This window comes from Mytilus trossulus, chromosome 1 (assembly GCF_036588685.1).
Source record: "Mytilus trossulus isolate FHL-02 chromosome 1, PNRI_Mtr1.1.1.hap1, whole genome shotgun sequence".
NCBI classification, from domain to species: Eukaryota; Metazoa; Mollusca; class Bivalvia; order Mytilida; family Mytilidae; genus Mytilus; species Mytilus trossulus.
The window spans coordinates 53,010,122-53,036,171 of NC_086373.1; the positions used below are offsets into that span (position 1 = coordinate 53,010,122).

Genomic DNA, 26,050 nt, shown 5'->3' on the forward strand with positions numbered 1-26,050 from the left:
GTTCTTCAGAAATACTGTGAAACTGTTTACTCGCGTAGTGGTATTAAACATATGTGGATTCCTAAAAATTCTAAAGAACTTCTAGACAATTTTAATTCTCGGTCTTTTTCTGAAATTAATTCCATCAAAACTTTTGATTTTTCAACCCTGTATACCACCATTCCCCATGTAAAATTGAAAAATCGCCTAAAAGAAATTATCCACAATGCCTTTCAACATAAAAATGGTAGCATACGCTATAAATTTATTACTTTGGGATTTCATAAGGCATATTTCGTTAATAGTGACAAACAAAAAGGTAAAACATGCTACACAGAAGAACAAGTGGTCAGTATGCTGGAGTTTCTTATCGACAACATATTTGATGAGTTTGGAGGTAGACTTTTCCAACAAATCGTCGGCATTCCCATGGGAACAAACTGTGCGCCTCTTCTTGCTGGCCTCTTCTTTTTTTCATATGAATCGGAGTTCCTCCAGACACTTGTCAAAAACAAGAGGATCAAAGAAGCCAGATTATTTAATTTCACTTCCAGATATATTGATGATGTTCTTTCCATAAACAATCCGAACTTTTCTGATTGGATTCCATTAATATATCCCCCAGAACTAGAGATTAAAGAAACAACAGATACGGCTTCCTCCGCCTCATTTTTATACTTATATCTCGAATTTGACTTACACAGTCATCTCAGTACCAGAATCTATGACAAACGAGACGATTTTCATTTTGAAATTATAAATTTCCCCCACCTTAGTAGCAATATACCAACTTCACCTGCATATTGGATATATATTTCCCAACTTATTAGATATTCAAGAGCTTGCAGCTCCTACTCAGACTTTGTAAAACGTCATCAGTGTCTGAGTAGAAAGTTGATGAACCAGGGGTATGTCAAAGAATGTTGTCCTTTTTCTAAAAAAGTTCATCGGAAGGTACCAAGACCTTGTTGATAAATATTCCGTATCAACTTCTCAAATAATACACGATGGTCTTGATGTATAGATTTTGCGTACTGATGTTGTTTATCATCTTAACAACTTGTTTTATTGTTCTTTCATTTGTCTTTGTTCTATTATCAATATTACTTTTACTGTTGAATGGTTTTATGTGATATCCGTTAGACGTGGCTCGGTACTTATACATCTCGTCAATGTGTTTGTATTGGCTTTCATTTTTTAGTGGTTTGTTTTGTATATGCGTCATTTTGTATTTCTTTTGTTCTTATAACGTTTCTCTGGACTTTAAAATATCCCGTCAGTATGATATTGTTCTATTATATGTCAGTATGATATATTTGTATTATGAAGTACTATATACGTTGAACCACAAACGTCAAAATCATTCAATCGCGTAGTGGAATCAACTGTTTTTCGATTCTTATAAATTATATATGTTAGACTCAGATCGACGTCCAGTCTCTAATTGATGTCCGTTCCTCAAATCGACGTCCAAATCTAACGTCACAATAAAATAACATTCCAAATCGACGGTCAATTGTGTGTCCCTCTAATTGACGTCTAATTTTAGGCCTCTCTAATCGACGTCCAATTTTTAGCTTCTCGAATCAACGTCCGCTTTTTGGGCATATGCAAAGATCCAAGCGCCGATATATTTGGGCCGACATGCCGTATTATATATTGGTAAAAAATACGAATATGAACGCAATTCGTCACCGTATATCGACTAGATTAGTTTCTATCAAGATTTAAAAAAAAGAAGATGTGGTATGATTTTCAGTTAGAAAAATATCCACCAGAGTTAAAAGTGAATGTGAGCAATTATGGGCAACCGCATGGCATTCAGCAAAGATAACAAATTACAAAAAAAACAACAACAAAAAACATATGGTTATGCGAGTGATAAATAGCCGCTACATGATAAAAAGTCACATGAAGAATATAAAAATATTTTAACTAAAAAGTTCAGGCATAATTTAGTGTTAGTTTGGTAATTTATTATTCATTTATATTGGACACCGATTACAGAAGATCATACTAAATATGTCGTTGTTTTGTCAATGCATGGACGTCAATTAGAGAATCAAATTATTGGACGTCGATTTGAGAATGTGATGTAAGAATTGGTCGTCTATTTGAAGAACGGACGTCGATTAGAGACCGGGCGTCGATCTGAGTCTTACATATATATAACTTTTGGACTAGTTAAAATCTCGGTCTATTTCTGAAATTTATTCTTACATACTTTTGATTTTTTAACCCTGTATGCTAACATTACTTATTTAAAATTTTAAAATTGATTGTATGCACATTAAACGACAAAGTTAGGTGACGTATACAAATTTCTGACGTCAGACACTCAAATAAATCAATGTATTCGTAGATAGTAGATGTGTTTGTGTTCTGTTAAACTGTTCCTTTTGAAATTGTTAAACGATGATGACTGATGTTCCCATGTTTTGAATATTTTGTTTAACGCATCATATAAATAAACGGAATTTGATGAGACTGTCATTAAAGTGAGAGGGTTATAGAACCAGGTTTAATCCACCATTTTATACATTTGAAAATGCCTGTACCAAGTCAGGAATATGACAGTTCTCGTCCATTCTTTTTTATGCGTTTTGTTATTTAATTTTGCCATGTGATTATGGACTTTCCGAATTGATTTTCCTCTAAGTTCAGTATTTTTGTGATTTTTCTTTTTAGCTTTTAATTACCTTCCGCTATAAAGATTATATTCTCTCACCAAATAATTCAATATTTGGAGACAATGTTGAACGTATCTATCACATCGAACTATATATAAGATACAAATTAACCGCAAAACAAATGTCATTGAAATTACAACAATTTTTTTCTATCCATCGACCAAACTGATAATCGGATTTAAAACGAATGAAGATGCCGAAAAAAGAAAAAAAAAATTTGTTTAGTCCTTTGTAATACTCATTTAATGAATCTTGAATCAAGATGGTTCTAGAAATACATTTTTTGTAGTAAGTAACAATACAAACGGGGTACTAGTGCTATTAAGCTTCTATTGATTTTACGTTTTTTTTTTTTTTAATCTGAATTAGGGTGTACTGACTATCTTTTAACATTTACCATTCCTGTGTTTAAGCTGTATTATAAAATGACAGTTTTTGTTTTTAAAGGAATTGTGATAATGCCATTCTAATAATTGTAAGTAAAGCTCTGTTCCTATCAACCGCTTCAAAGGTTATCTGCAAGTGTGTTATTTTCCTATCAATCCACGAATATATATAAATTACGATTCATAATTCCACAACAAATCATCTTCCGAATATGCCTCGTAGAACTTTTCTTTTTCCAGTTATCAGGTAAATATAATAAAGTCCTAATGACACCCAAATTAACAGCTATATATCATCGTACGGTTTCAACAACAAACAAAACTCAAACAGCATAGTCAGATATAAAAGGCCCCGATATAAATAATGAAAACAATTCAAACGAGAAAACAAACGACCTTATTTGTGTACACAAAAAAAATTACGAAAAAATAAATATGTATCACAGCAACAAACGACATTCACTTAATCACAGGCCCCTGACTTGGGATAGACACATACATACATCCCAACCCTTCTCAAACCTAGGACAGTGGTGTTATAGAACAACATAAAAACAAACTGTACAATTAATTGAAATAGACTTAAATCATAAGATGCAAACAATAGAAATACACATAACAAAATCACAGAGTGGACGTAGATAACATCCCATCAACAAAAAGACACCAGGTACAGGTCTGAGATATCTCACAGTTAATGACAGTAAGTTCAAAGCCAATAACAACTTATAAACTAATCGTGCATTTAAGACTAAACTGTCAATCAGTACACATCCATCATCCCGTTTTCATTTGGTTTCTCATGGTCATTCGTTTGTATTTGATACCTGAGCTTTACATTATTCCATACAAACAATAGTACATTGACGGCTCATCTACTTGTTCAACGAAGGATTTTGCCGTTAGATTGACACAAATTCTGCCCGCAGTTAATACAGTCTTCAAATACTATGAATAAAGGCAACAGTAGTATACTGCTGTTAAAAAGTCATAATCGATTGAAAATAAACAAATCTGATTTACAAACTAAAACTGAAGGAAACACATCAACTATAAGAGGAAACGGTTTTATTATTGTTGTGCTCGTAACCATATGTGGATTCTAGAAGAAAAAAAATCTAAAGAACTTTCGGATCTTTTAAATCTTGATCTTTTTCTGATGTTATTTCTTTCAAACAAACTCATCATATATACCAGGATTGAAACGTTGTCATCATGGTATTCCTTAGTGGATGAACTGTGCGCCTGTCCTCTTTTTATTTTCATATGAGTTAGAGTTCCTTTAGACACTTGTCAAAAACAAGAAGATCGAAGTGGCTATGATTGTCTTAAAGTATAGAGTATAGGTATTGACAATGATTGTCATCTTAATTACGTGGTTTAGTTTTTTTATTTGTCTTTATAAATTATTACTCAAAAGTATGAATTTTTCGAAACAGTAAAGGATTTTCTTATCACAGGCATAGATTACCTGAGACGTGTTTGGTTCAACTATCGGTCATCTATGCTCTTCAACTTTTTTACTTGTTTGGCTTTATAACTATTTTGATCTGAGCGTCACTGATTAGTCTTGTGTAGACTAAACGCAGGTCTGGCGTATTAAATTATGAGCCTGGTACCTTTGATTACTAATTTTACTGTTTTGTCTTACTTTGGTACATGCACTTATACATCCCGTCATTGTGCTATTATGGTTTTGTTTTGTATTCTTATCTTTCGTTTTTGGTAATAATATTTGTCTTAGTTTTTGACAAATTTGATTGTTTTTTATAGTAATTAAGATTACACTTTGTTGACAGCTGTACCCCTATTTTGACATTTTTACCTTTTATGTCTGTTAGTTTTGCCAAACACACTGTTGTCAATGCAATGGTATTTTATACGAATGTCATACAAGTGAGAGTACCAAGTCATGAATAGGATAGTTGCTACCCATTCGATTAATGTGTTTAAGCCTTTGATTTTGCCATTTGATTACGGACCCCGTTTTGAAATTCCCCCGGAGTTCAGTAATGTGGTTATTGTACTTGTTTTAAGTAATAGCTGCAGGAAGAAGTTCAACAAAGTCTTTCTCTTAAATCTTTAGTATTGTATCAGGTAGGTGTTCACCTAAATTACTCAGTTTAAGAAATGTTGTGCAAGAAAAGACGTAAAGAAAATGGTAATGAAATAGTCCAGCCGATTTCATGCAACACTCGGGCAATTGGTTCAGCTTACGTATAAGTTATCTAACCTACTACTATTTTATAATATAGGTATATGTTAATGATGTGCTCAAGCCATTTCCTCGTATCACAAAATTTGTTCTTGTAGAATCAAGCAATATTGCAACATGGAAGATGAGCTTCTCATAAACTCGAGCTTTATAAACTATTGACATGTATTGAAATTGCAAAGCTGACCAGAACACAACAGAAATTGATTTTCGCAACTGTATATCATTGTACGACCTTCAACAATGAACAAAGCATATACTGTAGTATATTATGCTATAAAAGGTACGGACACCAAAACAGTAAAAGAAAATCTAAACAAGAACCAAATTGTTTGATCTATAACAGCGATGTAAAAACCAACGACAACAAATGTGTGTTAGGCTATTTACTTGGGAAGGAAATATAAAGAAAGAAGAAGGGTAAAATTGTTTGGCTTTATAAATATTTTGATATGAGCGTCACTGATGAGTCTTGTGTAGACGAAACGCGCGTCTGGCGTACTAAATTATAATCATGGTACCTTTGATAATTATTTAGCTTAGTGTAGCGTTAATTTCTCTATATTATAGAATTTGTCATTGTTTAGGGGCCAGCTCAGCTCGACTCCGGGTGGGGCATTTTCTTGCTGCGTTGATGAACCATCGATGGATACAAAATGTTTCTGCTCTTTAATTGGGTTGTTGCTTCTTTGACACATTACCTGTTTCCATTCTGAATTCTATTGTGAGTGCTCGGCTCTCTTCTAACCTGGAACATATCTATATATATATCGATGCATTGCTATTTTTATCAGTAAAGTAAAAAACGTGCAAATAAAGATATTTTATTTTGGTATGGTTTTATTCATGTACAACAAGATTAATTAACAATAATCATATAAATATATAATATTTGTATACATATAAGTAGAGCAGAGTATACAATTTGCCATAATATTTGCAGATATGTACATTGGCATTAAAATCTATCACTTCGTACTAAACCTATACAGTGTTTATACTTCTACATCACGTATAGAATACAACATTTTCAAATGTCAATTGTCGATATATAATTCCTCATTTCAACAACTGAAGTTGCTATTTATCAGACATTACATTGTAATGAATTCACTAATACTGATTGTGTAATTGATTGTCAATTGTAATATTTATTTTGATGATGATATAAGTTAATGACATTATTATGAATTAACATTTGGGAATATTTAAAGGTATGGTTACCACATACTGAGACTTGTAGTTTGCTTTTAATTGGCAATTGGCACTGAAATAATTGTGCTTAGACAAAAGAAATAACTATAGTTCATTTTTTGCTGCTTATTGATTAACATGACATAATTTTTAACGAAGAACGGATTACAAATTGTAACATAATCAAGAAAACTTAAGGTTCATCACGTTCACGTCAGTTGCATTCAACTGATTTTGGCTGTGTATTTGTATTTCATATTTTTGGTTCTTCGTAGGAAGATTACATCAAAAATGGAATATACTTGATAAAGTTTATTCTAAAAAGAAATGCTTATCAAATAAGTATCGGTATAATATAAAAAGAAGATGTGGTATTATTGCCAATGTATACTGAAAACGCACCCACCACAGGAATGGCAACGTTTAGAAGTAGTGTTGCCACTTACTGCATGGTGACATACCAGTACAGTTTTGGCTTGCAAGTACAATTAATAATTTTTAGAGAAAAAAAATCATGAAATGTAATCAAAAGTGCAGAAATCTTTTAATTGCTTACCAAATTCTAATAAAATAAATGAGGTCGATTACGTAACCTGATGGCAAGTTTCAATCGATATTGCACTATTGCTTCACGCTAAATTGTGGAGCTATTCTACTACGAATAAATAGTATGTTGCATAATAAGCTTCATATTTCGCGGCGGGAAAAATGTAAACCTCTGTCAATATTTAAGTAAAACAAAAATACGTATATTTTAAAATGTTGTAAGTTGCTGTGCATGTTGTAGGATGCCATTTTTATTTTTACTTCAATCTTTACCTTAGCATTTTCGTTCTTATATGACTTTTGGACAATAAACATAGCAGTTCAGATATCGTTAATCGTCAATCAGTAATAGAAACTGATGACATGTAGTGACTGTGATATTGTAAATTGTTTTTCTGGTCGTAAATTTATAAAATCTGTAATCTAAAAGCTAAATGTTAATGTCAAATAAATTCAATTTGCTACAAATTAAAAAATGGGACTCCGCCATTTTGTCATCAGTCAAATATTTCTTCTTCATCAGAATGCCTATATATATTGAGACTAAGAGAAAGTATTTAAAAATGAAATTATTGTAGAATAAATCGTAATGGAAATGAACCACTTTCATTGAAGAGTGTTTACGATCAGGTGAATATAGGGATGAAATTGTTTATTATTGAAAACAACCAATCAAATTTGACCAATTCTTCAGTTTGCGAGGACTACGTCGATGTTTTACAGAGGACAATAAATGCATATTTCCCTTTTAGAAAATCCTTACCAAATGCATTTAAGACTATTTTAAAAGTGTTCACGAGTCATTTATAATATATATATATATAATGCTACATTAACCAAATCTAAGACTGGACATCTCTCATTTGCACAGACACCTCTTTAACTGCAGGAGCTGAACTTTTACGCAACGATTTGTTGTGTGTAGAGTTATGATGGGTATCCGAGTTAGTCCTGCTGCTGAACATATCTCGATTCCGTTTAAAAAAGATACACACTTTCCTGCATAGTTCTTTCTTAAACGTATCCCAAAATTTCTCACTGAACCAACAATAAAGAATAAAGTTCAGCGCAGATTTGAACGCTAACAAAAATATAGTTATATCACGGCCCGTGTTGATGGCATGGAAGGTTAAACCTGCCATGCTGTAACGTTTGATACTCTGGTAAGCTGAAATGCTGACGTATGGTGCTTGACAAATAAAGAACACTATAACTATACTGATCAACATGAGAGTTACACGTCTTTGTTCTCTTCCTAGAACATTAGAAAGGTTACAATCGTTTCCTAATGTATCCATAAGGTAATGAGTAGATTTTCTAATTTCCAGAATCAGTCTCATATTTAAATACACTAGTGCCAAAAATGGAACTGTAGCACACAAGATACAGTCAAACACCCAAGCATACACTATTTTGTAGTTAGTGTTTTTGCCAAGTCGAGTCCAATCAATATACTTTTTATCTATGCAATCATATTCAGACCAGCCCGTTTTTATACTGTATTCGAAGAAATTCGGAATTCTGCATGCAAAAGAAATAATGAAGACAGCAGCATTGATTATAACGGCTCGTCTTACTGTACATATTACATTAGCTCTGAGTGAGTGACATATAGCTATGTATCGTTCTATCGCAAGCATCACAGTAATCCAAATAGAAGCCATTAGGAATGTATCGATAAATATTTGCGCGTATCTATAATAAATATCGAAAGTTAAATAGTCCGAAACTTCCGTTTCTAGCCATTTTGTAGACAGTAAAATAAGAAAGCCCAAATCTGCCACTGAAAGTGATATGAGATAACAATTTGTCGATGTGCACATGTGTTTCCGACTTAGAACGATAATGGTCAAGATGATACCCAAAATAGCAGGGACCAGTATTACGAGAAATAATGTCCGGATGACTACACTGTTATTATATTCCAGTAATGTTGAGTTACTGTATATCTTCGATTCATTTCCAAGTGTACACGGTCGTATCGGTGGCTCACCACATATATCGTAGACATGAGTGGAGTTTATGACGACATAGCATGGATTATTGGTCCCATTGAAAAATCCGTAATCTTCGCTGAAATTCATTATTTTCAGGTTCCAGTCTTTAACTCATTCTTTAATGACAAGTCTGAAATATAAAACAAATACTCATTTTAAGATCAGTCCTTAATATAGTTTGAGTTGATATTATTTAGTTTACCAATAAACAAAAATCCGAACGATGTCCCTTCAGTTGAAAAAAAATGATAATTATGCTGCCAGAAGAAAACGTTCTATAAACTGCATTACAAAATACGTAATTAAAAGCTAAAGATAAAGCTGATGGGTGAAATTTCGATCAACAGATAAAACGAATTTTTTGCAGGGGTATACATTTTTCAACAGTCACAATTGATGCAAGGGACTTAACATAAAAAGAGCATGCATAACATTTTACGTCCAAGTTATGACCAGATTTGGCTGCATACACATAGTAAAAAATCGTTCTGTAAGCCGGATTCGTATTTTTTTACGAAAACATTTAGGATAGACACACCATATTATAACCAGTCATATTATACCAGTCACTCTATTCCAAGAGGAAGCCATTTTGACCGGGTTATTTTCCCCATTTTTTATGATGCTAAAACTTTGATAATCTAAAGTGAGATGCATGTTTTTTGCTAGATTAACGTCAAGAAACCCTACGTTATGTTGTACATGTAATCCAGGAACAGTCAACAACTAGTGCTTCATAATTCAATTCCTTTGGAGACACGAGGTGAAGATACATAATTATTTGTATGTCATATATTTGGTTATATACATGTAGCTGCTAGTTTATAAATACCTCTGTAGCTTTCTACATTTAAAGTTTTTAACATTGTAAACAGAGATTAACCTTTAAGAAAGCAACACCAGCTGCGGTTATATTGTTTTAAGATTATTATTTTTTAAACGTTAATCTATCAAGCAATTTGAAATAATAAACCAGCAACCCTTTTATGAGTAAGCGGTTTTGCTTTAAACAACAGTTGAAAAATAGACAAAAAACTTGGTATTCCTATTAACTTTTACATTAATATATCATGTAAATAAAGATAAACTAATATTTACTTACTTATCAGTATTTTATTCGGTTGTGTTGGCGAGGGAGGTAGGATATCACTAACTTCCCATTATATATAATATACTGAATGAGGTGGTTCTAAGAAGTGAACCCTTCCAAAATACATTTGTAGTCTAACTTATAATGAGTAAATCGTTCTATGACTACAATGATATACATATATAAGATAATTTGAATGGTGGTTCTACAATTTTTTTGTTTAAATCCCGACTAAAATTAGACCAATTTCATCGTTATGAAACTCAGTATTTATAATACTACATGTATTTATAGTCAAGTGGCTCTTGAATGGTTATTTCGATAACATTTAAAATGAATTTTGACCTGCATTTCCTAGTAGGAAGTATAGTTGTAAAGTTAGAAAACTATCATCGGGATTTTTTTAACTGACATATTATGAGTAAGATTTCAGTTGTATGAAAAATAATGTAAAAAATAAAATTACAAATCTAAAAGGTGAACGAAGATTATCTATCACAATGAAACGTTTGAATCGGTCGAGTAGACCAACAAACTAGGTACTATATACATTTTACTTTTCTTCCATTTCGGAATGCATAAACTAGAAAGAGACAAACAACAGTCCATAAGAACTATTTTGTTTTCTATAAGAATAATTGAATTGTTCATTCCGATATTGCAAACAATTTTATGATCAACAAACTTAGATATATTTTTGTGATAAAAACGCTCACTGGTGTGTACATTTGCCGTTCTCTCAACCCACACAAAGTCCAAAAGCCATTCATACTAAATTTGATTTCATTTATTTATATGTGTTTAAAGCCACATCTAACACTATGGTGCTATCCCATGGAGGTAATTTTTTAGAGAGAGATAGCCGGAAGATTTGAGTCGAACCACGTACCGTATTCGAGCTCACACACCTAGTGTTGACAGGTCAGTGATACGGTAGTTTAGCTTAAATTAGAGAGCTTATGGTAAATTATAGAAAGTATTCGAAAAAAGATACTGTGTGTAACAGTACTTTAGCTTTTATACCTAAATAATCAGGCACTATACTTCTTTTATATACTAGGTTTTTTTTATATATTATATACTAGCGTCGTCAATAACCTTTTAAAAAAGAATGATTCATAGACAACTCTTTCCTTTGTATGCTTAGTTAATTATATTTACTTACAATATAATTTGAATGCCGTCTTTATCAAACCATCATGCATTATTGAGCTATTGTTTCATATGCAGTCAATCAAATTTTATTTTCATTTAATATCAATGTTCCATTCAAACAGGCTTTGTTCTCACAGAATTATAAATCATAATTTCTTATATTATACTGTTAGGATTGGCAGTCTGGTTGAAACACCTGATGCCGTAACGATTAGTTTGGTTCGAAAACTACAGAGGAGTAGACTTTGGAAACATTAACAGATTTACCGTTGGGATCAGTTTTAAATCAGTCAGAAACTAGCTGTCAAGACTTCTGTCAACGAACAAGTCTTAGAACATTTAATCTGACACCTTTAGAACAGTTTCTGACAGAAGCGGTCGCATCCATAAAATTTAAAGAGTTCTCAGGGACGACATCAAATGTTCAATGTAGGATAAAAAAAAATCACTTATTTTTAAACACTGACCCCCCCCCAAAAAAAAATCTCCCCAAACTATTTGAAAAATGTTTTTTTTTTATCCTACATTGATCTTTTGATGCCACCCTTACATAGAACAGTTTTGAGCATTTCTTACCTAGAACAAATTCTGACAGTTCAATGATGATGCAAGCATATATTTTGTCAGTTATATACATGTACCCTGGGACGGATTTTGGACAGTTCTACCCTAGAATGATTCTGGAAGTTCTGAAGTTAATATAAAATCAAGGCTCCAATTCGTCAAAATAAGATTTTACCAAAATATTTGTGAATTGTGGAGTTACTTAACCAATATTTTATTAAAACATCATGAAATAACATTAAAAATTATTCTGTAATGCCTATATAAGGCAGCATTACATTTCGCAATAGAATAACAAGAACGTTTCAAAATTGTGATAACTTGAAAGATATCTTATAGTTTGATGCAATTACACCTTAATCTTTATGATTGTAATTTATATTTTTTTGTTATTTCAAAGAATATGGAGGGTTTTCGTCAATTCAGATGCCATATTTGATATATATTTCACATGCATGTTATCGATACATGTACTTGTGCTCGAATCCAATCAACGAGATCGGTCAATTACTGTAAAATGTCATTACATAAGCAAATACAAACGACATTACAAGAACAAACATTTGATGGTATCTAACCTTTATAGAAATCAATTTACTGTAATAGTATATGTAGTCAAACCATTGTAGTACACATATAACTGATAAAGTGGTATTGGTATCTAACCTTTATAAAAATCAATTTACTTTAATAGTATATGTAGTCAAACCCTTGTAGTACACATATAACTGATAAAGTGGTATTCCTGTTCAATCTATCTATTAACAGGACAATAACTTTACTGATGGCATTTCATTTATCAATCTCCTTCCTACAAGGCACACATATCCTAGGTACAATGGTGTAATATACGGAAGCTGGATTTCTCTTAATAAATAATAAAGAGCATTTGATTGTCCAAAGCTCTAATGTAAGACATATAAATAAGATCTTAATTAAAAAGTGTCGACTTCAAGTGACAAATTGTAAATAATCGTAACTCTCTATTTAACAGTTGTTCAGAAAAAAGACACAATTGCATATCCCATAACACTATTTACAAAATAAGATCGATACTCATACCTTGCCTTTAACAAAAAAACAGCGAAAAGTTGAAGACCTTTATCTTATTAGTAAAGAGGTCGTTCACTTGGATCAAATATGAAATATAATTACCTCAATAATGAGATGCAATGAAACCTGAAAGACACAGTGGAACAATAATGAAGTGTCAGGAACAATTCCGTAAACTAATGGAATGGATTTTGGAGTCAAGTGTAGTAGGTTGGAATACGAACCATTTCTAAATTCCACTTTCCCAAATATTTGTTAATTACACTTACATTTGTATTATAAAATATTGTTAAGTGGCTGTGAACACTATGAGAATGCTCAAGTAGAACTCTGGAAAAAAAAATAATGTTCTTGTCCGGTTTTGTAAATGATCGGACTTTTTTTTAACTTATGATCAACTGAGTTTTTCAAGCAATAATTATATAAATAGTAAGGCGTTGTTATCCCCTTTATCAGTCCATTAGTGAATTGAGATGCAAGTACATAATTGAAATTAAAAGACGCAAAACCCTGTTCGTGGCATCTGTTTGGTATTGTAGAAAAATTAATTACATGCATGTCAAAAGTCAAACTTAAGTATTTCATTTTCCTGCTATTAGGTTAGCATTATTTTCGTTTATCCTATTCAGTTAAGGTAAAGTAAGTCAACTTTAATGAGCTTTGATTGGATATATGAGTTTTATATAAAAAAATAAAAAAAATAGTTATGAATAGCTACAGTACAATACAAAGTTTGAAACACACAAAAATATTTTTTTAAATAATCCGAAAAGCTTTCTAAATTGTCTTAGTATATATTTGTTTAGGGGCCAGCTGAAGGAAGCCTCCGGGTGCGGGAATTTCTCGCTACATTTAAGACCTGTTGGTGACCTTCTGTTGTTGTTTTTTTTTATGGTCGGGTTGTTGTCTATTTGACACATTCCCCATTTCCATTCTCAATTTTATTATCTTTTTTGGTTTAATGAAGGTGGCAATGGATACAATACGACAAAATATCAACAAGTACACATCCAATAGATTTAGTGAAAAGAAGTCATATAACAGCCTAAGAAAAACATGACATCGTTCAATTCCAATACATAAGTATCGACAGGTTGTAGGGTCGTAAGTTTTAATACTTATATAGCGACTCATATTAAGTTATGTTTTAATTTATTGAAATCAATAATGGTTCCGATAAAAAAAAAATATTCAACAGTCTTAATACAGAATTAAATTGATGACCTTTTTAATACGTGTATATAAAGACTCAATATGTATGGATCATATATAGGTTTCTTTGTAAGCTTTAAATTGCAACTCATTAATGGTAATTGCAGATTTGTGTTGCGCTTTCAAGATTTGGAAACAAACGGACGGACAGTATGATTCTTAAGATTACATGGGGTAAGATAAGATATTTTATTTTCCAAATGAGGTCCACTAGGCTGCAATATAATCTTTACAACGTACAGTCTGTTTTGTGATAAATATATATTAAAAAAAGTAGCCGTACTTCAGATATGCAACATGTACCAATAGACGATGCTTAAGGACTGGGAGCTTAAGAGCTCCAGCAAACCTCAGCGTGTATGATGCAGAGAAACTAGCATAAATGTTACACAAGTTCTGATATATAAAATCGTAATGTTTGTAAAAACTGTTATTTCGGATCGTGAAAGATCGTGTACAGCGTTGTTCTGATCATGAAAAGGACCTTGAAAGATCTGTTGCCGCTTATTTGTTATTTCAAAAAGTCCAGGAAAATCATCAAGCCTTTCTTTAAACAAGTGATGATTTATAATTGAGAGCTGTATTTCAATAGATTGAATTTACATAACTTATTCCGCTTCACTTTTGTTTGTGAATAGCTAGGTTGATGGTTCAATACCATCGGGTTGAGTTATTTGATATTAATACTCCACCGACTAGTTTTCATTTAACAATAAAAGTCCGTTGTCCATTCTGCATAAGTTTTATGTTATTTTTAAAGTTTAGATAGTCTCATCTGATTTCTATTAAGTTTAATGCATATATAGTAATATCTATAAAACAAAGATCCTTGCTGATTTTTTGCAAAAATGAAGAAAAAAAACATTAATAAAAAAAAGCAGAAAAACAACTGACATATTTCTGATCTGGCATAGGCATTCCTTAGCGAATGGAGGGTTTAATTTCGCTTTTTTTTCTAGCTAATACGACCATTTATATGACAGTTGTTATATATTGAAAATGGATCACCTACTCAAACAAAATGTTCAAGAACTTCTTTTTGAATTTTGTATCAAAGGTGTACTGTCTTGTCATTCAATAGCAATTCTATATTGTGAATCAATGTTTAAGTTTTTTCACCAAAATCCATATCATAAATTATTGTACAAGTTATAAGTGAATTTTTGTCAATTTCTGTACACCCTCTTTTTGTACAAATAACAATTTGTAAAAGGTCAAAATACAAATTATAATTTGTACAATAACAGTCTCCGGGACAAGTTTGCAATTCCGCTGAGTGCAAAAGTTGTCACCTTAATTTTTGGAGTTAAGTCAAAACAAAGTTGATAACTTGGTTGGTTTTGGTTCCCTGATATTTGTCCTAAAATTTTTTGGCTCTAGCACCACTGTTGAAAAAGTTATGCCCCTTTTTTCAACAATTTCCTCAGAGGAAAAGTACTTTTCCTCAAGGGAAATCAAATTTCCCTGAAGGAAAAAGATTTTTCCTCAAGGGAAATTGTTTTTTCCTCAAGGGAAAAAGATTTCCCTTAGGGAATTTGCTGCATAATTATTTCCTTTGAGGAAATTCTATTTCCTTAAAGGAAATTCTTTTTCCTTAGAGGAAATGCTTTTTCCTTTGAGGAAATTTGCAGCTTCAAATTTTCCTTCGAGGAAATACTTTTGCCTGTGAGGAAATTTGTAGCTTCACATTTTCCTTGGAGGAAATACTTTTTCCTGTGAGGAAATTTTTGACAAACACTTTTCCTTGGAGGAAAATTCAAGACAACAAATTTCCTCTAAGGAAATCATTGTTCTTCAAATTTCCTCTAAGGAAATTTCTGAACATCAAATTTCCCTTAAGGAAATGTTTTTCCTTATTTTTTACTTGTTTAACATTTCTTCACTACACCATGTATACAAACAGAATATAATTATTAAAAGACTGTATAATTGATGCAAATGATATTTAAAACTTTAATAAATGTTTGACTCAACTTTTTAATGACATTGAAAATAATACAGTCTGACTGTTTAGATCTAGGTATTGTTTATACTTTTTATATAAATTTAACTTTGATTTATAAATTTTTTGGAGCAAATGCTTCTGTTTTCTTTGTAATTGTTTCAATGCGATACATTAATAAGCAACCAATTTGAATGTCATTATATCATTTGTGGTGTTCTAAAGAATTTGTTTATATATTTGCAGATTAAATAATAAAATAAACACTTTTCGTGTTATTTTAAATTAGAATTTCTTCTGTTTCAGCTTGTGTACAGTTATTCAATCCACTATGTAAGAATTCAGTGAATACATTATTCCATTCACTAAACAATTCCCTTCAATTCTAAGAGAAATCATTTTTGCAAATTGTTCTTCAATGATCTTCTTCTGTATATTTGATATGAGGGAGCGATGTAAATGAGTGGATAAAACTGGTGTTCCTTTTTTCACCTACAAAAAAGTATTTGTTCTGCATTCTCCTTTCTTTTGATTAAGATATGTTGTTGCTTTTATGCAATAGTGTTTTTGTATAACTATGATAGAACTCCATTTTGTTTTATATGGTCATTATCATGTGATAATGTTGAAATTTCCTATTTCTTTTTTGCAGGAAAGCACACATTCCATTTCAAATTATTAAATCCAATTATGCACTATGTAAATAAATTTCAACTTCAGTTTCCTCTTCAGTAATGACCTATTGGTCATGAAAACCAAGATGTCTGATCACCTATAAATACACAAAATAAACAAATAAAATGTTATAAATGGAGAGAGAAACAGCAATAAATGTTTTTCATGTGTATCTTTCTTTATTAAAATACATTAAGTAAACTTGAACTCGAGAAAAATAAATAACTGCGATGTAGACTAGAGAGTATAAAATGCCAAATAAAGTATTCACGAAAAATTAGTTGATTTACAGTAGTTTGCAGGAAATTTACATCATTGGTTGTCTGGTGGAGAGTTGTCTTATTGGCAATCATACCACATCTTATTTTTATATAACCTTGCCATATTCCTATTGTGCCTGTCCAAAGTTCAGAGCCTGTAGCTTTTGTCAGTTTAGTCTGACACTAAAATTTAGTGGTTGTTGTTGTTTCAAACCGGTCATATTTATTTTTTGTAATTTATTTTGTTATAAACTAGGCAATTAGCATGATTAGTTTAACAGTTTGGATTGTTTCAATGTTTCATCTTTAGGTCTTTTATAGCTGCCTACTTTGACTATAGTATAGGGTATGGATTTTCTCATTATTGAAGGTCATCACAGGCCTACAATTGCTTTCTCAAAGCCATGATAGTTTTCATATTTAATATACCACATCTTTGAATTTTTATAGTAATCATGATACTAGTAATTATCTTTCAAGTTCAATAACTTTTTAAAATTAAAAGGTGCCTTACCATTTAGGTTTAGTTGGCTTCTGCAAATTTTACATTGCCTATTATTTCTGCTGTATATTATTTCTCTGTATCTTCTATAGTTCTTGTCCTATACATAAAAGAGTAAAAGTTGAATGACATCTTGCATCAATATTTTTTTCTGTTTAATGTACATTTATATGAATATTAATGTGTGTTTAATAAAAATCTAAACCATGAGTGCTTGAAAAGCTTCTTGCCCTTATAGCTGGTCTGTAAGCTTTAAATGAATTTTATTGATCGACTAAAAAACTATGAGCACTGCACAAATAAGACCCCCACCCTCCAAAAAAAAAACCAACATGCACAAACAGGATTCATCAACATAAAACATGTATATAATTTGGCTCAATTTATAGATCTCTCAAGTGACTATAAGTTTAAGGCTGCGATTTTTTTAACAAATACATTTCTAAAACCTTTCAAAGATTTTGAAAATGGACAAATTTTAAATAACTTTGCAACAACTAAAGTTCCTTAACTCTGCATCTTATAAAAAAATTTACATGATAAATAAGGAATTATACTCCAGCTTGCATATTATTCAAAGTTTTAAAGGAACATAACTGAAGAAAGGTAAAAGTTTTACTACCAAAATTTGAAATTGATCTGATTAAAATTGTGATAAAAAGTATTGTTTTAAAGTTTAATAAAATTTTGTTGAGGGAAACTTAAGTTAGAAGGCCGAAACAATTTTTTTCCATTCTTAAAGAACATAACTATAGAATTTAGTAAAAGAGACACTACCAAAATTCAAACTTAATCTGTATTTTGTGGTGATAAGCATTGTGTATTGATTTCATAACATTTGGTTGAGACAAACTAAAGTTTAGAAAACAGGAAACCAAAAATTCAGCATATTTTCCCCATTTCTAAAGGGGCATAACTCTGATACTCTAGTACAGTAACACTGACATCACCAAAATTCAAACTTGATCTGAGTATTGTGATAACAAGCTTTTGTAAAAGTTTAATTGAATTTGGTTGAGGCAAACTAAAGTAATGTAAGAGAACAAAAAACAACTTTGGGACAGACGGACAAACGATCAAGTGTTAAACAATGCTCCCTCCTCTTTGGGTCATAATAATAAAAAGGGTGTTTATGTCAAGATATAAAAACAATTCACCAAAGTTTCATAAAAATTTGTGAAAGCATTCTTGAGACTATCCTAATCCCAAGTCATGATAGTACAATGACATAATTCAGATTTTTTTTTTAAATTAAAAGGAAAATTATCATGTTTATGTTATACAAAAATAATTCACCAAGTTTCATGAAAATTGCTCAAAGCATTATTAATAGTATACGTACTGGAAAATCCCCCCTTTTATGAATAAAATCCCTAAAGAGGGGTTCCAACTATATCTCCCATTCAAATGCATTGGTCGGTAAAAGAAAAGGATTCCAACCCTCGAATCTATGGTCAGGTTGTTGTCTCTTTGACACATTCCCTTTTTCCATTCTCAATTTTATCAAGTAGTCGTCGTTGTCCCAGGACATTTAGTTTCCGCTTAATTTCTTTAGTACAAGTTAATAGAAATCTGTGAAATTCAAACACAAGGTTTGTGACCAGAGTTTTTGTTCAGAGTTTAGGAATAACATGAATTAGGGGCCAAACTGGCCAATATTAAACTTTGTTTGATTTTATATAAAATTAATTTATTGGAGTTCTTTGATATGCCAAATCTAACTGTGTATTTAGATTCCTAGTTTTTTGGTCCTGTTTAAATTGGTCCAAAATTAAACTTATTTTGATTTTGATTTTAACAATATTTAAATTCTTGGTGTTCAGATTAATATGCTGAATCTGAATATTTACTTAGATTTTTTTATTATGGGCCCAAATTTCAAATTGGTCCAAATCGGGGGTCCAAAATTTTACTTTGTTTGATTTCAACAAAAATTTATTATACTGGGCTTTTTGATATGCTGAATCTAACCATTCGTTAAGATTATTTATATTTTGGCCCATTATCAAATTGGTCCACATTGAGTTCTAAAGGGTCCAAAATTTAACTTTATTTGATTTCATCAAAAAATGAATTATTGGGGTTCTTTGATCATGTTGATATGCTGCATCTAACCATGTATTGAGATTTTTGAATATTGGACCGTTTTAGAGGTTAATTGTCAATTTAAATTTTTTTAAGTACTTGGACCACATTCATTCTGTGTCAGAAACCTATGCTGCTTCAACTATTGAATCACAATAAAAATTTAAAATTCAGAGTTGTATCGAGCTTGAATGTTGTGTCCATACTTGCCCAAACTGTTCTGGGTTCAACCTGTACGTTTGTATCAAGCTGAGCCATGCATAGCATTTTTATTGGTTATTTATATATTAATTTGAAATTTTGACGAGTGAGACACATACAGATTATACTGTTAACATTATTTCAGAGTTTAACGTAGTTAAGCGAAACAAATTATAAAAGAATAGTTGAATCATGTCTTTTTTGTCAAATGAAAATTTAGTACGAACACAAAGAAAAAGTATGGGAATGTTTGTTTTTTAAACTATTGACCAGGGTGAAAGTCTTTGAAAGTCATGACTGGCAAAAAGTTTGTGAAATGAAATAGCACAAATATTCCATTCTTTTTAAATGTAACTGCATATAAAGAAAAACACAAACTGATGTTTAATAATAGTTTTTACCCTTTTTATGTTTTATAGGACAAGAAATATAGAAAAATAATGAAAAATATAAAGTTACAATAGAAATGAGCGCAAAACAAGATAAACAGAATACAACAAGGCCTAAATGGTAAGACCACTTCTATATACTATAAATTCAGATTTTTCAGGGACAACTTATTGTGATTACAAAAAAAATCTGCATAAAGATCTATATAGTTACATGATATATATATGTTTCTGTTATCAAAATATGATTTCTTATTTTTTCGATACTCACCCAGTCATATTATTTGCATTACTAAAAAGTTTGGATAATTTCTGAATTACAGTAATAAAATAAATTGCCTTTGAATGATGACTCATATAAAAATAAGAAAATGTGGTATGGTAAATGAGTGACTTATCCACCAGAGTTCAATGAAGCGGATGCAAGAAATTAAAGGCGAATCATGGGCCTGCCTTCAATAATGAGAAAACACTTCCTTTATAGGTCATTCATTAAAGATCTCAACATATAAAGATTTAAACAATCCAATTTAGTTCAACATGTTCAAAGGCAATAACAATTAATAAAAAAAAATCAGGCCTTATATAAAATATTGTTTGTTTCTCCAATCCCGACTGACCCTGCAAAAATGGTCCTACTCATAAAATTTTATTGTCAAAACTAAGCCAAATATTATTATATTCATTTCTGATTTTTCGGGCTTACCGGATCATCAGATAATGTTCAGGCTTTTGGTAAAAAAAAAAAATTATTTACCTACCTACCTACCCACACCTGGCTTGTCAGAATAGGGATTAGGGAAACAAACAATATATTATTTTAGGCCTCATGTCTGTGAGCACTCAACCTGACCATAATATAGGACAGTGGTTCAAATATTAACACAACATATGAACATTCTATAACAACTATTGCAAGTGGCTCAACTTTAAATATCACTGCAAGGCACTAAACAAAGAATATTAAATCTTGGACACAAAGCACTGAAATAAAAGAACTCATAAGCATGACAAGTAAGAATATCAAATGAAAGTTTCTCAAAATGTTCATTAAAAGATGATAAAATAAGCTTATTTATATTGCTGTTTTTCTCAATTTATAACATTTTTTTTTAATTTTGTGTATTTATAGGTCAGATATCTTGGTTTTTATGATCATCAACAGGTCCTGCAGGTCTATACTGAAGAGGAATTTTAATTGTTAATTACATAATGTGCTAATTGGATTATTAATGTGAAATGAACTCAACTGTGTGTTTTTCTGGAAAAAGAAATAGAAAAAAATCCTACAAAATTGCTATAAACAAAATGGAGTACTATCAAAGAACACAATTGTGTAAAATGTAACAACCTACATTCATATTCACTGATGGATTATGGAGAAATTAAGAAAAAATAATAGTATCTTTGTCATGTTTGTTGTCGAAATAAACACCTGCTTTATCCATTCATGTACATGGCTCCATCATATCAAATATACAAAGAAGATGTTTGAAGAACAAGTTTCCAAAATTTATTCAACAAATTGAAGGAAGATGTCTTGTGGATTGAATTATTTATGCACTGAACTGTTATGTAGGGGGTCGAATACACAGCAGCTGAAACAGAAGACAAGTTAATTTGACATGAAAAGTGTTCATTTTATTTTATATGCAAATATGAGCACAATATTAATAACATCACAAATGGTATGATATTCATAGCGTTTTGCTTATTATTGTATCGTCTTAAACATGCTAAACCGTCAGCCTTTTGTTTTTGTATGTTTAATACTCACCATAGAAATTGGTATTACAGTATTAAAGTTTTAATTATCTTTTGTATCAATAATTCAGTCTAGGAGAAAATATATTAATACTGTTTGTACTGTTATGAAATTTCCATAGAGGAAAAACATTTCCTTAAGGGAAATTTGATGTTCAGAAATTTCCCTAGAGGAAATTTGAAGAACAATGATTTCCTCAGAGGAAATTTGTTGTCTTGAATTTTCCTCCAAGGAAAAGTGTTTGTCAAAAATTTCCTCACAGGAAAAAGTATTTCCTCAAAGGAAAAAGTATTTCCTCAAAGGAAAATTTGAAGCTGCAAGTTTCCTCAAAGGAAAAAGAATTTCCTCTAAGGAAAAAGAATTTCCTTTAAGGAAAAAGAATTTCCTTTAAGGAAATAGAATTTCCTCAAAGGAAATAATTATGCAGCAAATTCCCTAAGGGAAATCTTTTTCCCTTGAGGAAAAAACAATTTCCCTTGAGGAAAAATCTTTTTCCATCAGGGAAATTTGATTTCCCTTGAGGAAAAGTACTTTTCCTCTGAGGAAATTGTTGAAAAAAGGGGCATAACTTTTTCAACAGTGGTGCTAGAGCCAAAAAATTTTAGGACAAATATCAGGGAACCAATATCTACCAAGTTATCAACTTTGTTTTGACTTAACTCCAAAAATTAAGGTGACAACTTTTGCACTCAGCGGAATTGCAAACTTGTCCCGGAGACTGTTCAATATTTTTGTACAAATTGTAAATTGTACAAAATGATAACTTTTACACAAAATATATATGTATCCCCGACTTTGTATTAAGTGTGTAAATCGAGTAAGTTTAACTGTGGTAGTTATGCATACAGTGCACTGCACAAAACAATCATCATGGTTCAATTCATGTAATAATACAAACAAGGTCTGCTGCCTCTAAATGAAATATGAAAATATACCTACATGTATACAACATAAAAATCTCTAAAACATTTGTCCCGTTGCACTTGATCGTGTGGTATTTTAAATATTAAGAATAATTCATACTGAACTTAATTAACACCACGTGTGATACTTTTGTTTACTCTGATATTTTATTTTCCTTATTGATACATGAATAAATTTTCCTGATTCACGTTAAACCAAATGACGCAGAAAATATATTACAACTTTATATAAAAAAAAAATTTGGAAAAAAAACCCGACTTTATGTTTGATTTTAACGTGTGCAATAATTTGATAAAAATAACAATATTTATAACATCTTTTTATTTACTCCGAAAAGTCATAACCGATGACTGACACTATAATTTGACAATAATAATTTTATCAGTTGTTTCTATTCATGTGTATTCTATTTATTTCGTTACTTTTATTTTACAAATGACTAATATTATTATTGTGACTGTGTAAATCATCCCCCCATTCTAGATAAATGATAAAAACATGTGTAAAGAGAATGAAATTTTTAAATAGTGTATTGAGTTTCAATAATTGGCTCCCCTTTCAAACAATTTAACTATATACATCCACACACCATGTAATTTTGAGGTTAAATGAGATGAAGAAAATCCTTTGTGTGTACCTTACCTTGCTTTACGTTGTAAACGTTGTAAATCCAAACTAATGTCTTTATTCCGTGGATAGAGAAACACGAATGATTGTTTTGCCAATTTACCGTAGTCTTTGAAAATGAGTAGGCGAATTCAGAGATGTACAAAAAATCTTTATCACTTTAAAAGTTATCATTTGACCTATTGGAGTAACATACAACACAAAAGTACCCAAAAATATCTTTCTATAAGAACGAAAGATAAGAATTCAATTTCTGTAGCATGGATGTTTGCAATCTGTAAAATGCATTCAAAAAACTGAAAGGAATGTTAATGCATTTGAACAAATAGTATTACGTGGATGGTATTAGATAATTTTATCAATAATTCTCATAATTGTTTTTACTTCTGTATTTGTTATTCAGCAAAAATCCAAAACATACAATTTTAAAATTGATCTGGGGTGTTACGTCATTAGCTTTATATTTAAGACATTCAAACTAATTGAAAAACAACACTACCAAACATGTAACTTATCTGATACTATCTAAGATAGTAAACAATCAACTGCATGTGTAATGTTATACTTTGAAGACACGGCATACTGTATTTAAACAATGCCATTGTTTTTCCCTTTAAAAAAAAAAGTTTTTTTCTGGTCAAGGACTTGTAACATTATTGGAGGAAAAGTTTTTATCTGGCTACAATATTTGCACATACCAGGAAAAGAGCAGACAACCATAAATATTTTTAATTGCAGAAAGTAGAGCAGACTCAATAGAAACGTGTAATCTATAACAGCCCCAAAAACAAAGGAAAGAAAAACAAGGTTCTACAACAAAAACAATAGATATATGTGTAGGCATGTCTATTGTGAAAGTCTCTCAGGCCCGTAGCCAGAAATTTCCAAAGGGGGGTTCGTTGGACTCACAAACTCGACTTTAACAGCCACAATTCGAACAGAACATTGACTTTAACAGTGCTTATTTGTCCGAACACCCCGACCCCCCCCCCCCCCCCCCCCCCCCCTGGCTACGGGTATGTCTCTTGTAAGACAAATGACCAATACCCGTATTAGCACTGTAAGCTCATAATATAGAACCCTTTTTATTTAAACAAAAATATAGGAAATTCATTTTCAAAAAATTAAACTATAGTGTGACTAAAATAGCTATACGATATAAAATAATTGCTTAAAAGTTGTTGGAGTTCTTCAGTACTCGGTTATTCAAATGATGGTAGTGGGGATACTAGGAATGTGTAAAGAAGGAGGGCTGGAAACATATATTTATTTTGGTATATGTATGCAATTGAGAAACTTGTGGAAACAAAGAAGGAAGTTAGTATAAATTATTTATATCTAATTTAGTATATATTAAAAGTAGATACTTATACACTTGAACGAAGTGTGTCAGATACTTGGATTTTATTTTTTTTGTAAATTTTACATACCGAATTTGTATTGTTTATTGTGTTATTTAGTAAGAATTCATTTGTTGGGATTTTATACTTATAAATATTCAATATATTTGATTGTTTTACTATATATTCAAATAACCAGACTAAATAGGGAGAAAGAGAAAAAAAATACTTCGAATACGAAAACAGTATTTTTCAATAAATATGTTCAAATAAAAAGTTGTTTTTATTGTTTGTAAAATTATGGACAGGTTAGTTGTAGAATGGGTTAAAAGGGGATTTGTCAGGCCCAAGAGTCACCTTTTCCAATCTATTTGATGATACCTTTTTTTTTTGGGGGGGAGGGGTTATAACCACTCTTGCACGCTGTTTAGGTTCCCTGTAATTCCATGGTAAAAGGGATTATATCTAATCTGTATAAGTTGAATGAGATTTATTTCTAACTAACTTCAGGTGTAACTGAAGAATTTTTATAAAAAAAAAGAACTTAAAATACACAAAATCTTTTTTATGAGAATACTAAATTAACAGTGAGGGTTAGATAAGGACTATTTCAGTTAAAGACAACGTTCATTTTAAATTTTAGTTTCTTGTGTATAATTCGGAGTTTAGTATGACGTCCATTATTACTGTACTATTATGACGTTACGCACGATATTGCGTCCCAATTGGTAACGTCAAAATTTGACGCTTTACGTCGGTAATCGAGTATACTTTGTTCGTTTTGATTGTAATCATTTTTGATCGATATGGATACTTCAAAGTCTTGAATATGTATGAAATATTTGCTACTGGTAGATACGCAATCAAATGAACTTTTCGGACTTCCGATTCGGCTTGTGTTGTATTTTTCTTTATATTTATTGTAACTTTTATTTTTTTATCTTTTCTTTTTAGTTTCTTTATCTCTTTACAATATTTAATTCTCTCTGTCTCGGATATGAAATTCTTCTTTTCTGTAATTAATATTTTACCTATTTATTGACAAATTACCATATGTTTTTTTTCATTTTAGATGATTATTCATTTTCTTTTTGATTATAACTTCTTTTATATATTGCAGATCTTATCGTGGTTTCTATGATTCTATCTATTTTCGAAATTTGTAATTTGGTTATTTTGTATTGTCCTCTGATCTTAAAACATAAAATCGAACCGTACTTGTTATTTAAAAACAATGAAATATCGTTCATATATCATAT

General features: G+C 30.9%; 1 protein-coding gene across 4 annotated transcripts in view; it reads right to left on the reverse strand.

Annotated features, from left to right (window-relative positions):
- Window positions 1-7,390: 7,390 nt before the first annotated feature.
- The window catches only part of LOC134727164 (sex peptide receptor-related protein 2-like), a 54,236-nt gene continuing 35,576 nt past the window's right edge, over window positions 7,391-26,050 (reverse strand). For 2 of the 4 annotated variants that reach the window (XM_063591554.1, XM_063591548.1), the window contains exon 2: window positions 7,391-9,137. In XM_063591554.1, coding sequence (XP_063447624.1) covers window positions 7,853-9,094 — 1,242 coding nt within the window. In that variant the 5' untranslated portion in view covers window positions 9,095-9,137 and the 3' untranslated portion in view covers window positions 7,391-7,852. Of the gene's footprint in view, window positions 9,138-10,109; window positions 10,266-23,466; window positions 23,571-26,050 lie in introns of those variants that run through there. The other 2 variants (XM_063591559.1, XM_063591566.1) reach the window with 2 other exon arrangements.